This window comes from Lepidothrix coronata, unplaced genomic scaffold (genome assembly GCF_001604755.1).
Source record: "Lepidothrix coronata isolate B3197 unplaced genomic scaffold, Lepidothrix_coronata-1.0 Scaffold6, whole genome shotgun sequence".
Lineage (NCBI taxonomy): Eukaryota > Metazoa > Chordata > Aves > Passeriformes > Pipridae > Lepidothrix > Lepidothrix coronata.
In genome coordinates this window covers 4,491,798-4,506,545 of record NW_016690186.1, presented here as the reverse complement: position 1 = coordinate 4,506,545, position 14,748 = coordinate 4,491,798, and the positions used below count along the sequence as shown (strand labels likewise).

The 14,748-nt window shown below is 38.4% G+C and overlaps 1 protein-coding gene across 1 annotated transcript in view; it reads left to right on the top strand.

Annotated features, from left to right (window-relative positions):
• Positions 1 to 14,748, top strand: part of ASXL3 (additional sex combs like 3, transcriptional regulator) — a 132,562-nt gene that overhangs the window by 45,590 nt on the left and 72,224 nt on the right. Inside the window, exon 4 of the mRNA XM_017833522.1 lies at positions 13,514 to 13,622. Within this exon, the coding sequence (XP_017689011.1) occupies positions 13,514 to 13,622 (109 nt within the window). The remainder of the gene's footprint in view (positions 1 to 13,513; positions 13,623 to 14,748) is intronic.

Sequence of the window (14,748 nt, the reverse complement as noted above, 5' to 3'; positions counted from 1 at the left end):
TTACATACAGGTACAGAGATGCATTATTGCTGGTATAACTGCAGGGTGGTGTCTTGCAACCATTACAGCTGTGGTAACAGAAGTCCCTGCTGTGGATGATAAGAAAGGCTGGAAATTCTTCTAATCAGTCAGGGGAGGGGTGTGGCTGGTAGCTGTGACTGCATCAGGATTACATTCCTAGTATAGCATGATAAAGTAGGAATCCTACTCAGCCTTCTGAACTAGGCCTGGCTCACAGTGGTTTTCTGGCAACACTTTGTTCTGCCACCTTTCCCCTTTTTCATTGTGCAACAGAGTTAATGAAGCCACTGTCAGATGCTGCATGGGCTTCCTCAGTGGGTGGTGCAGAGGCTCAGAAGTCCTGTTGTTCTTTTGCAGTATATTTTGTCACTCTGTTGCAGACCTCCAGCAGAGGCAGCTAATCAGAGATTGAGCAGTTTGCAGCAGTTTCCAGGCTTCTTGAGCTTCCTGAGGAAACTTCAGGGAAAATCTTGAAGCTCCGACTTCTGGGGACTTTGGTGGCATGCCGCAGCAGGTCAAGGCCAACCTAAGGAGTCATTTGACTCTCTCAGTTCTGACAGTTTATGTTGGCTACTTGCTTCTTGTGGACTACCTACATAGTAGTCACAAGCTGACTGTGAATGGAGACTCATAGGATTGGGAAGTTGGAAAGTTACGACTTTGGACAATAGAAGGAAGCTTCTCTGCCTTCAGAGAAGGATAGGTGTAGTGCACTGGAAGGACATCAGCAAGATTGTCAGCTGAGGCTGATGTTTTTTTACCTTTACTTTAGCAAGACCTTAGTATCTTCACGGTCAAATTGGTGAAATAGGAACTCAAGAAGTGGACAGTAAGGTGGAGGGAAGTTTGCCTGGACTGCAGGCCCCAAAGTGTTTTGATCAAACATGCTAACTCTAGTTGATAACCAGTTACTAAGTGGTGTTGCTCAGACATTGATACTGAGGCTGTTACTGTTGAACACCTAAATATTTAGGTATTTAACAATACTATTAAACACCTAAATAACGGGACAGATTCAGCACATTCAGCAAGTTTGGAGGAAGCAGTTGGTGTTCTGGAAGACTGGGCTGATGTTCAGAGGGATCAAGACAGCAGAGAATTGCGCTAAGAGGAACCTCATGAAACTCAAAAAAGGCAAGAGCAAACTTGTTCCTCTGCAACATAGTGATTAATGTAGTGGTATAGGTTGGGGGCTAACAGGCCAGGAATCAGCTTTGCAGAAAATGACCTGGGAATTGTGGTGGTTAACAAGGCATACATTAGTCCATCAGTGTGCCCTTGCAACAAAGGGCAACCCCATGTTGGGCTGTATTAGCAGGAGCATGGCCAGCAGGTCAAGTGAACTGATCCTTCCCCTTCAGCACTTGTGAGACCCCATTTGGAGAACCATGTCCAGTTTTGGGCCCCCTAGTCCGGGAAAGAGATTGATATATCAAAGTGAGTCCAGTGGAGATTCACCGGGATGGCTGGAGGCTAGAGCATATGGTATATGAGGAAAGGCTGAGGGCTGGGCTTGTTCACAAAGGAGAAGAGAAGGCTCAGGGGGATCCCATGGCACTCCACAGCTCACTAATGGGAGGGTGTAGGAGAGACAGAGCCAGGCTTTTCTTGGAGATTGCATAATGACAGCATGAGAAGCAAAGAATTAGAGGCAGCAGACACAACATGTATCATGGAACATGAAAAATTATGATTTGATACTAAGAAAAATACTTTCCCAGTGAGAACAGTTAAACACAGGAGGAAGGTTGTCCAGGGAGGCTGTGAAGTCTCCATTCTTGGAGAGTGCACAAAACCTGAGTAGATGAGGCCTAGATCCAAGTGGCCCTGCTTTGAGCAGAGGGTTGGATGTTGGACTAGATAACTTCTGGAAGTTATTCCCACTGTAAATTATATGAGTGTGTGAACCTTGGTGGAGCTGAATGTTCTTAAAAATAGCTGTAACTTTTTTTTTTTGGGGGGGGGAGTGGGCTGTACTTTCTGCATTTGACCGACCAGTTGTTTATCAATTACACACATGCACAAGATATTCTTAAAACTCTGCAGTGACACTTGTGGAGACTGACCAGTTAAAAAGCCAAATTAAACAAGAGAACTTGGGATAAATTCATAGAAGTCCCTTGTGTAGGATGATTAAATATTAGAGGCCAAAAGGCATTCAGTGATTACTGACTACGTCTTGTTTAGCATAGTCACTTTACTTTCCACCTTGACTTCTTTTTTTTTTTTTGAGGAGTAAGCTTCACCCACCTTGAAGCCAAGAATATTTGGAAGGGTGTGGTGTTTTTTTTCGTTTTATACATTGCACATTTTGTGGCAGTGTTTTTCTTGGGTTTAGTACATTTTTGACTGTAGCATAGTCATTACTTCATTTTTCTAAACATATGTATTTAAAGCCCACAGGGGTCTGTGAAATCTGATACTAAAATAAGACATCGTATATATAAAACCCATGGTTTCTTTAAGAAAGCCATTTTTTAACCTCTACTCCAGAATTCCTTTAATGTGGCAAGAAATCTTTTTTTTTCGCTGTCTTTATAGTTTTTTCCTTCATGGTGAACATTGATATTGGAGTAGAAAATGAAAAATGTACTAGTGCTTTTTAATGAAATCAGTTAAAACTATTAAAAGAAAAAAGAGAAAAACCCATACATTTTTGAATAGGAAGTAGCTGTCAGAAAGAACAGTGTTATTTGACCAGTATAAGAATTTGTTACACAAAAAAAATCAAATAGTTTCTTTTAAGTGATGTTGAATGAGGAGGGTGTTCTCAGTCCAGGGGACACCTTAGCTGTTGTGACTAACTGCCACGTGCTGATTTCATGTTCCTTTGGGGTAGTTTTATTTCTGAAACATTTTTCTTTTGGGATGATTTCAAAAGGTACTCTTTAATCTTTGCCTGTGTCTTTCAAAAACACGTTCAAAATGCCCTTTTTTTGTTAGCATTGCTTTCTTTCTTGTATTATTTGTACGACATCTAACGAAATGGTAAAGACTCAAAGTGCAGAGATGCATTTACATATATCCTTTCTTTGAGATTTTTCTTCACAAAGAAGAAAAACCTGGGGTTTTCTCAGGTGTTAGGGAACACAGAAAAGTGTAAACAGTCTCTATAAAACTTGTATTCTCATTTCCTTTCTGGTCGAGGAAGGCTTGTTGCCATATGTGAATATCATTTAATGAGGTGTAATGGTGTTTCAAGCATATTTTTCAGAACATTCAAGGTATTCAGGGAGACTTACTTAGAGGCATGAGTAAAGATAATCAACAAAAATAATGAGTAGGGGTATTTAAATTTTGGAAAAAATTTGTCAGTATCTTTCAGTCTGTAGTGTATAATATGGGATTGATATGATAGATTTGTGTGGTTTTTATTCTTTCTTCTCAAATTTACCTGCTATACTGCTGGCATCTTGTTTTCAGACACATTGTAAATATTTTCAAGGGCAAATCGATCACAGTAGTTCTATAAAATTATGTTCAGGAACACTTAAATTTTATACAGGTTCTGGAACTTTTTGTAAATAAAGGCTTTCTTATGAGAAAAAATGGTACAAAAAAAAAAAAAAAAGAGAAAGCCTTGCTGGCTTAAGGAGTACTGAGATTTGCGATGAACTTTTGTTCCCAGGGCTTTTCATTTTATTGGTTTAGACCAGTCCTAATAAAGCTCCATTTTCACCACAGATGAACTCCATTTGTTGTTTTCTTCTGGAACATTATTGTGGCTATTCTCACCAGATTTGACACTATCAGAAGTTTTCTCAGGCTGCCAGCACCATGAGATAAAATATACTTTGCTCTAAATAACAAAAAGATTAATTTTCAGTGTTGTAGGGTATCAGAATTTCATCTACCCTGGCCTCAGACCACAGAGTGCTCTAAAGGTAAGGGTGGAAATGCCAGACTTGATTGAAATGTCTATGAAAGGCCATTGCACAGAGCAGAAGGCAGGATCAGGTGTGTTTTCAATAATCTTTACCTCTGCAGAAAAAAAAAAAATTAGATATACCATAGTGCTGCAACACAGCTAAGAGGTGAAAAAACCCCTAAGTCTATGCCATCATTTGCAAATGTGAGCCAAACTCTTGGCTACTGAGAGGGAATTAGAATAAAAATGTATGGGTAGTCATGCATGAGAGCTTTGCTTTCCAAGAAACGTCTTACATTGTGTGATCAGTTAGTCACTTGTGACTGACTGTGGGTGAATGCAAACAGTTTGGCAAACCCTTCAGCAAAGAAATAATATAACATTTTCCTGCCAGCACCCCCTGTCTTTCTGTCACGTTCACCTGCAACAGTTTCATTCACTTGTCCCTCTTAGTTTTTCCATGATGACACATGGCTAGAGGTTTATTATGTTTGGTCTTTATTGTATGTGCCAATGCCATGTAATCACTGAAACAATGACTGTATGTAGATGTACAAAAGGCCCAGAGGGATATTGCTTCATGCAGGAGGATCCTAGAAGTAGTAGAAACGGGTTTTAAGGGTGGTGGCATAATCTCCAGTATTTGTTTGTTATGTATATCCTTCACACGAGACTTGAAAATAATTCTTGTGTGTCTCTCTTCCAAGGAGAGACAGCATTGTTTAATGCTTCAAAGGTGATCTGATAAGAGACTGAGGACACCTGTTAGCTCTGTAAAAGGAGCTTCACTTCTAACTCCTTCCCTGATTCCAGTTTTGGTCAATTCAAAATGTAAAACTAGACTTAGATGAGTTTGTAAATGAGATTTCCTGCTAAGAATGGCAAAAAAACCCCCAAAACCAAAAACCTTTTCATGATACCTAACTTGAATTTAGGATCTATGTTGAGTTTCTCTACAGCATGGCTCCAGATTATTTTACATTTGAAGGACACTGAAAAGGTTTGGTTTCTTGGTGAGATATCAGTTCAGTCAGCTGTGATTCTAGCTGCTTATAACACCCTCACAAGCTGCAAAGGGCAGAGTTCTGGTTCATTACTAGGTTCTTCTCCTTTACATATTTGGCGTTCACTGCTTTGGTTAACTTCAATGAAAACTGCTAGCTTTTGAGATAGACACTGGGTATCTATGACATTACAGCATGTCTGTACTGGTCCTTGGTTTTTCCATCATACTAATAATAATCTTGCCTCTATCCTCATCTGATTTAGAAAAACAAGAAATCTATATGAGGGTTGATGTTGGAGCAATGTTAGTAGAACATACAGTGGGTCTTTTCCCCTACCATCTACTGGTAGTTGTTTACAGTCTGTGAGACTATAGGTGAATGAGCTGTGCTAGTCTGTCTTGTAGCCTGATAGCCTGGCTTATTTACCCTGCTCAAGAACAGTAGCCCTGTTGGTGATATCTGAAGTCTGAAAGTCAGGTACCATGTGTGAAGCATAAATAAGACCAGAGATGTAAAAATTTTCTTCATGGTGCTGCCGATATGTGAACAAAACTGATGTTAATTTTGGCTAATATGGATAAAATTCATTAAAAATAAAAAAAATATGTTAAGGAATTTCTTTTAATCCTTTAAAATATATTTAAAGATCAAAATGTGAGAGCTTATAATAGGAATAAACCTTAAGTATAATTTATTCAAACTGTATAAATAGTATTCTACCTCTATGTACTTCAACTCCTATAGAATTTTAGCAAGTGACTTAAGGCTTAAGACTTTATTTATTGTGACTTTATTTATTATTTTAGTGGTTAAGACTTCAGAACAGAAATAGTTTGGACAGTCACATCAACTGTAGGTATCAGGAGTATTTTCTGTAGTTTTCATTAAGTTCTGACTTCTTTAAAATGAAGAAACCAGTTGGAACCTCAAAAAGTAAAATGCTTTTTTTCTTGTTCAAATTTATGAATAAGTACTTTGTGTGAGAGGCTAAGATCTTTCAGCTCTACAGTTTCACTAGTCTATATATGTAGAAGTAGTAGATGGTTCCCTAGCTACCTACTACCCACATATTAAGATGTGGTTTTATTGTTTAGTAAATTATATTGGATATGTGATATTTTGGAAAGTCTCCCTTTTTCTCATGTTATATCCAGCACATCTAATATATTTTCATTCAGTATTCAAAAGCCAATCCCTTAATGAAATTACAGTTCCTTTCCAAAGATGATTTGACAGAAATAAGTATACTTGTAATGATTTGGTAAATAAGATGTCATTGCTATTTTAACATCAGAAAATAAAACTTGAATTAATTTCTGTACATTAAGTTAGATAATTGCTGAATGCATTTGTAGTCTCCAAATATCAAATAGTAAGATTACATTAAAGCTCTATTTGTTGGCTGATTGGGGTATTTTAGTAATTTTAAGCAATGAACAAATTAACCTTGCAATAGGAAAATAACTGGGAAAAAATCAAAAGCAAGATTTTAATTGATTATTCAAATCAAGTTTTCCGTTTGATAATTTAAATTGGTTTAGTTTGGATTAACATGCTTAGTCTGTGATTTTGCTGTTGAGTGAAGGATGACTGAATGAAATTGTACCTGGAATACTGGTAGTGGATTGACCTTGTCTGGACACCAGGTGCCCACCCAGCTGCTCTATCACTCCCCTTCCCAGTCGTAAAGGGGAGAGAGGGTGAGATGGAAAACAACTCGTGGGTTGGGATAAGGCAGTTTATTAAGGCAAAAGCAAAAACTTGTGTGTGCAAAAGCAAAGTGAAAATTAACAAGGTTTATTCTCTACTTGCCATCAGCAGCGATGGTTGGCCACTTCCAAGAAGCAGGGCTTCAGCACACATAATGGTTCCTTAGCAGGCAGCCGTTGGAAACAATGAATGCCCCCCTTCTTGCTTCTTTCCTTAGCTTTTTCCTTTCCTTTGGTTAGTTTGGCCTACTTGTGTCCCCTCCCAGAAGGAACGTTACAGTGCTACTGCTGTGCTCAGCAGTAGCCAAAAGACTGGTGTGTTATCAACACCATTCTAGCTACCAATGCAAAGCACAACACTGTGAGGGCTACTATGGGGAATTGAACTCCATCTCAGCCAGACCCAATACAAATATGTAGTCTGTATTTAACGTTGGCCGAGAAAGCAAATATACTGCTTGCAGTCTTCCTGTGTGTTTTGGGATTGCATGGCCAGGTTTTGGTAGTGGGGGGCTACAGGGGTGGCTTCTGTGAGAAGCTGCCAGAAGGTTCCCCCATGTCCTATAAAGCCAAAGCCAGCCAGCTCCAAGTCGAAACCCCCTGCTGGCCAGGCAGAGCCCATCAACAACAGTAGTAGTGCCTCTGGGATGACAGAGTTAAGAGGGGGGGGAAAAGCTCTACACAACAGCAGTTGGAGTGAGGAGTGAGAATATATGAGAGAAATAACTCTACATACACCAGGGTCAGTGAAGAAGAATGGGGAGGAGGTGCTCCAGGCACTGGAGCAGAGATTCTCCTGCAGCCTTTGGTGCAGAACCATGGTGAGGCAGCTGTCCCCCTGCAGCCCATGGAGGTCTGTGGTGGAGCAGAGACCCATCTGCAACCTGTGGAGGACTCCACACTGGAGCAGGTGCATGCCCGAAGGAGGCTGTGACCCCATGGGAAGCCTGTGCTGGAGCAGGCTCCTTCCAGTACCGTGCTAGAGCACGTTTGCTGGCAGAACTTGTGATCCTGTGGGGGACCCATGATGGAGCAGCCTGTTCCTGAAGGACTGCACCCTGTGGAAGGGAACTACCCTGGAGCAGGGGAAGAGTGTGAGGAGTCCTTTCCCTGAGGAGGAAGGAGCACCAAAGAAAACGTGATGAACTGATCATAGCCCCCGTTCCCCATCACCCCTGTGTTGCTGTGGAGGAGGTAAAGAAAATCATGAGTGAAGATAAGCCCAAGAAGAAGGGAGCGGTGGAGGGAAGGTGTTTTAAAGTTTTGTTTTATTTCTCATTATCCTACTCTGATTTGATTGGTAATAAACTCAATTGATTTCCCCAAGTTGAGTCTGTTCTGCCCATGATGATAATTGCTGAGTGATCTCACTCTGTCCTTTTCTTTCTGACCCATGAGCCTGTCCTTGTATTTTCTCTTCCCTGCCCAGCTGAGGAGGGGAGTGATAGAGCAGCTTTGGTGGGCACATGATGTCCAGCCGGGGTCAGCTGGCTGGTTTATTTAGACTAATTTGAAACTTTTATTGCTGAAAAAATTGCAAGTGGTTGGCAGGAAATCTTGCACTGATCAACATTGTCTTCTGTTTACCTGTGCTCTCTACTTCCCTCTGTGCCAAGGGAAGGATCCTGTGCCATTTGAATACAGTAAAATGGCCGGGTCTTCTTTTCAGTCCTCTCTTTAGTGGACTTCTCCTGGGTATTCCTTCTGAGCTCCAGCTGGAAGATCTTGCTGCAGCCCCAGCACTAACAGCTGCTGCAACACTGCCAGCTCAGTCAAGTATGGCTGTGGGAGGAGAGCAGCTCTAGACCAGTCAGCAGCAGTTTGCCTATCTTCCTCATGTATAGGACAGCTGTCTTGTCTTGGTATAGCTGCCTAGGTTCCTGGTGGTTTTGTGTGGCATTCCCAAGCTAGGTCATGGCTACAATCTTGTAAGGCAAGTTGGGACATTTTGCTGGCACTTGACTGCAGGACCATGAGCACACAGCTCCTTGAAGATTGTGGAAAGCTTCTAAGAAGCAGCCAAAGATGGCTTCATCACACTTGGTGTATCTAGTGCTTCATGTAGTGCTCTGTGGAACACTTCAGCAAGCAATGCACGTATAGACATCTAGTCAATTTTCCAGCATTTCTCGGTGCTGTATATGTTGGAAAAAGTATACTTAGGGTATATTATTAGCCCAGTCTTGATAAGAATTTCGACTTATTGAAGAGATAAAGAATCATAGGTTGCAGTGTTGGATGCATGCTCGAGAGATCATTCGATGCAAACACTGGGATAGGTTCGCATCTGTGTACCAGCCAGGACTGGTGTGTGTATGAGCTTCTCAGAAAGGTCTTTTTACAAACTCCCCTGCTCAGATCTGGTGTTGATTAAAACATCAACAGCTACATTCACACTTTTAGACTATCTATGAACTTTCTTTTTCTTTCCCCAGTGACCATGAAGAACATTTATCTCAATTAACTTCAGCGGCCTTTTACATGTTTCTGGAAAATAACAATTTATGCCTTCTTTTACTTTTCTGTTTACTGTACCACACAAATGGGTTTTCTACAACCTTCCCTCATATGTTTTATTATTTTTATCTGTTGTCACTCTGAAACTGGTGTAACTTATGTGCATTATAAACGTATTCTATTCTGTGTGACTTTGAATCACAAATTAGTTCTGAAGCCTTTTGGTTTTACTTTTTTCCAGCAGTGAGGAAAAATTGTTGCTCCCTTGTGACTGTTTATGTATCTCTATGAAATGAGCAGATGATTTCAAACAAATAAATACGGAACAAATTTGCAATACCTCAGTGGTCCTCTTACAGTGGTTGTCATAGATTTGGGAACATATCAGGAAGGAGAGGTTACACCACATATAGTGGGGCTGAGTGGTTGAAATGCTGCCTTGCTGTAGGACCTGAGGTGTTTTGCCTGCATAATGTTGGGGAACTTTTACGGTCTGCCACACTATATTGCCTAGACAAGTTAGCTTTAGTCAATTTATTTTCCATATTTAAAATATTTTTTTGCCAAGATTGTAATTTTTGTCTCTTGGCAAACAGTCTAGCAAAGACTGTTAAAATTAAGAGTATAACAATGGACATTTTCAGGGTTTTTCTGATGAAAGTACGTGTTTGAGAAGTTCACAATTTAAAAATAAGTATTGTTTTTGCTGGTGTTTTTACAGATTTTTGTAGGATTTTGGGGAGGGTGGCAGAGGAGGAAATAACTGAAATGTGTGCTTCCCCTGCGTGTTTTTGCAGAGTTTTGTGTGTGGAAACCGTAGTCTGGCATTTTGATTTAGGTAACACTGGCTGCGTGACCAGTAGAGGGAGCCCAGAATCACTAAATGTTGGAGAAATTTTTGACTGGGGGAGTTGGGGTAAAAAGCTTGCTTTGATAATGAACAGGAATTTTGAAAGGATGTGCTGAATACTACTAACTCATAGTGATTTTGGGAAAGGAATTTATGGAACGTTGAAATGCCTGATGTTTTTTAAATGATAGAGTTATGTTAGCAACTTCTGTATTGGAAAGCTAATGAGTGTTGTATTTTGATTTTTTTTCTCTTTCCTATGTTGCTGGTTGTTGTAACATCATAACATCACATCATCTTCACAGAAAGTAAGTAATTTTTCATTTTTTAAACCTATTTGAAAGTATGTGTTTGGGGGGGGTACACTGCTCGTATGTGTGTATAGATGTATATGCATATAAAATAAACAGACAAGCAGAAAAATACCGATCTTAAAGACATACTGCTACAGATGATAACTCCCATGTATGAATGACTTTTAGAATACCACAGTGGTTTAAAGCAGTCTCACCCAAAAGATGATAAATAGTATGAAAGTTCTGCATCTGAAGGCTCTAAATGGTAAACATATTTCTTGTGTGCAGACTGTGGCAATAAAACTTGCAGCATATCGGTTTGAAATATATTATGGCTCTTAAAATTCACAGATATCAAGTTGCAAAGTAGAATATTATTGTATGCAATTTCATTTGACTGAATCAAAGTTGAACTGATTTGGCGTGTTTCAAGAACTTAGGTCAAGCTGTGCCATTTTTGATATTCAGAGATACTCAGCCTTATATTTGGCAGGCCTTGACTGCTTTATTAATACCTGCCAGGAGCTGTGAGCAGAAGGAACATGTCCTCAGGCTGTAGGAGAATTTAGAAAGCATGCGATAAGTAGTACAGATCCCTCAGAAAGTGCTCTGTGATTCAGACATCAGTCTGCATCATGGGATCTTTGCTGGCTTTTTGAACCACGGTCCTATGTGTTGTGATAGCATGTGTTGCAAGCATTTCCAGTATCAGTTGTGAGTAACATCTGGGAATTTTAATACAGTGTTTCAAGGATACCAGTGCTGACAGAAGAACAGGAAAGTCATTGGTTAACATGGGTCAACATAGCAGTGAAAAAGGGCAACATAGAACTTCAGTTTGATCTGCTAGCTCAAAATAAATAAATCCTACCTCACTGTGTCCAGATTATTATTTCATTTCCATTTAAGTGTGTTATGTGTGGTTTGTTTTGTGCTCGTTATAGACATACCCAAGTGCAGTTTTCAAGAAGGGTAGGTATGGCCCTTTGGTTGCATGCCATTAGGAGTTGCAGATATCTGTAGGCAACAAGCATAGCAGTAGTTAAAGTACATCTTGGCTCAGTAGCCAATACGGGTTTCTTTGTAAGTCAAAGAGGAGTTTCTGTTGTCGACTTGCCAGTTGTCTAGACTTTGAAGATTAAGATATCTGCTGTGAGCACAGTAGTGGTCATGAGATGTTGCCAAATCCTCTATTTTGGGTTCATTCATCTTGTATCATTTTAATTGGTTAATGATATCTAAAAATAAGTTTGGATTCCAGAGTGTGTCTGTCAGAATAGAAGGATACAAATCTTGCATACATGTGCATGCAGTTTTGTTTCTCGTTGACATACTGAGTTTGTCTTCCACTGCAGAGTCAGCAAGTTCTTTCTATCGTGCAGAGAAAGTCTCGATCAGTAATAATGTTTCACTAAAAAGATCCAAGATTGAGAGAGTTGAAATTGCTTCACATTATGTATGTTAACATATGGAAGAGATTACGCAACTAACTGCTGTATTAAAAGCTTTGTGTCTTTTCTTGTCAAACATCATTGCAGTAAGGAAAATGTGTAAAGATAAGTATTCTAGATATTACAAAAGTGTTTTAAGTAATCATTAGACTCAATGAACTCTCTTAATGTTTTCTGTCCCACTGCTAGCAGTATCATTTTATTTCTAATATAGTTAGGTTTGTATTTTGTTACAGTATTATATCAAAACCAGATGTGGTATTAATTTTATTTGCAGAGGGGAAAAAAGAAACAAACAAACAAAAAAGACACTTCCCAGAATTTTCATATTGTGATTATATTTAGGATAGTCATAAAATAGATACTTGTTACATATCTGTTGTGTTTATCAACAAGCAGCATTTTTACTTGAAATTTTTAATTTTAGAGTTAGTAATGTGATACATTAGGTGACCTCTAGCAAATAAATTATAACAGACAGGACTTCCTGGCCTGAGGACACTTTATTGTTTAATTTTTACCGGAAGAGCAATTACCACACTATTGATCTTGCCATTAAAATAATACATGTACAATAAGGATAAATTTTGTTGTAATGAAGCCATGAAAATCAGCAGAAAACATCACCATATGAAATACAAAAATTTCAGTCCAGTTTTGTTTATAAAAAAGAGATCGGACATGCAATTTTCAACAAAGATTAGATGTTGTGTTATAATTCTGCAGAATAAAGAAGAGTACTTTCTGATGAACTTTGAAGCCCTGTTTCTGGTTTATAGTTGAGTATATAATTAATCCTGAAATACTTAGCAACACACTTAATTTAATGCACAGGCATTGTTCCACTTAACCAAGTGGAATATATTTACGTGGCTAAAGATAAGCGTGCGTGCAGACTAGGGACCCCAGGGAAGAAGCACAGTTTCAGATTCAGTCCCTGAGTACACTGTGTACAGTAGCCAGTAAATGGGGACAAAGATGTGATAGTACATCTATAAATCTTGTACTTTAATTTTTAAATTAAAATAAAATAATTTATGAATACTTCCTTGCCCACCATTTTTAGTTCAACTTTTCAGAATAGTATGCGTCTAACTAGGGTTAGAAACATGTGCTTTCTTTTTCTGAGATGTAAACATGCAGACATCCCTGTCCAAATACTTCTTTTTTCTTAATGTGTTGTATTTCTTTTTTAAATAGTCCTTTAATATGCTCCCACAGTGGTATTACAATTACTACCTTGAGTAGGTCAATCTCTTAATCTCTAAAACAACTCTAATTAGAAAAGATAATGCTTCATAAAAGGTACAAATGTGTTCATATTTATGTATAATAATGCATGCTGACCATGTTAAGCCAGAAGGTGGCTTTACTATATATTACTTTTAATTTTAAATGTGTTCTTTCTGGGCTCTTTATTATTCTTTTGTTGCCTTTCATCCTATGGGATGCAGCTGCCCTTGAACTTGGTGCTGTTTTGATCATTCATGTGCAGCAGCCACATTGTCTGTAACATTTTAAAAATGAGGCTTCGTGGTGTTATTTATGAAGTAATTTCACATAAATATTTGGACTTTGGTTCTCTCAGAATGTGGAACTGGTTGCTGTATGAAGAAAAGCATAATTATAATTCACAGACTTTTTGCCTCAAGCCTAGGGGACAGATGCATATGATTAAGTTTGAAACTGGCCTGTTATTGTAATGTAGATGTTTTCAGGGTTGAGAGAATTAAAAAAAAAAAAGAGAGGGGGCAAAAAAAAAAAGCCAGGCAAGCATGAGTTTAAAAAAAATAGACTGAGGGAATAGTTTTGCAAGAGGCACTCAATCTTGGACTGCACAATTTTATTTTTCAGTGGAACCTCTCCATTAGCTTGCCTGAATGCAATGCTTCATACTAACACTCGTGTAGGTGATGGAACATTCTTCAAAATCCCTGGGAAATCAGGACTCTATGCTCTCAAAGTAAGTTTAAATTTTGTAAATGGAATGTACATATAGCTATTAATCCATTTTATGAATGTCTCAATAGATATAAAGGTAAACAGATTAGATTCTTTGGAGAGGAAATGACCTGATAGTCCTTCTAACTGCTTTCAGATGTCTTTTAAAAGGATTTATAATGAAAGTAAACATTGAATGTTTTATCCTAGAAAGCATATACATGTTCTTGAATTTGGCACATGGTATAAAAAACATGCAGCTTAGCTAAAATGCTGCTGTGTCAGAGTTGTTCACAGAAAGGCCTTTGTTTTATGAGCTGTGAGCTCAAGAGGATCATTGACTTTCTCATTAAGTAATTGTATTAATGTTTGATTTTTGAATAGTGAAAAATTATTTGCAAGTCTAATATAAATCAACTTTTAATTTACAGGTTGCATGGTTGCTTTTGAGAAGGAATATAATTATAGTGATAGCATTTTGCCTTTATGCTATTTCTATTCCTTTTTGGTTTTGTTTTTCTCTTTTGCTATGAACATGATGTTTTCTGTGGGTGGAATTTTTTTCTTGTTGTGTATGATCAAACTTAGAGGGGTTTCACAACAGGAGTGGAGGAATGTGAGGCAGAGATGAGAAACAAGTAAGTGAGATTATCTGCTTGGCAGTCTAAATGTAATCAACTAAAATTTTGGGCTGAGGGGAAGGATCTCTTGTAATTTGTGACAGATGTATTTGGTATAAGGGTATAAAAATATAAAAGTATATACATTTACCTGCTCCTGATAACTAAAAATTCTGTACCTGAAACTAAATTAATAGTTTTCAGGAGCTCTGTTTCCCAATTCACTAGAACAAATGCTGTTGTTTTTCTTTAAATCGGGAGAGATTCTTGGCACAATTCCAGGTATTCACAATCACTCCCATGCTTGAGCTCCAGGTTGCTTCAGCTATTTGAATTCAGGAAACAGGCAAAGGCAGAAAAGAAACATTAAAGGATTTGTGTTTTGCTGCAGTGTTGTAGACACTCAACTGGAAAACTAGGATTTTTAACAGCCAAACAAGTCTGTTTCTGTTAAAAAAAAAATAAAGAAGAAGTGGAAGATCTTGCATTTTATTTGACTTTTTTCTTTTTAAAATAGCATGTTATGAA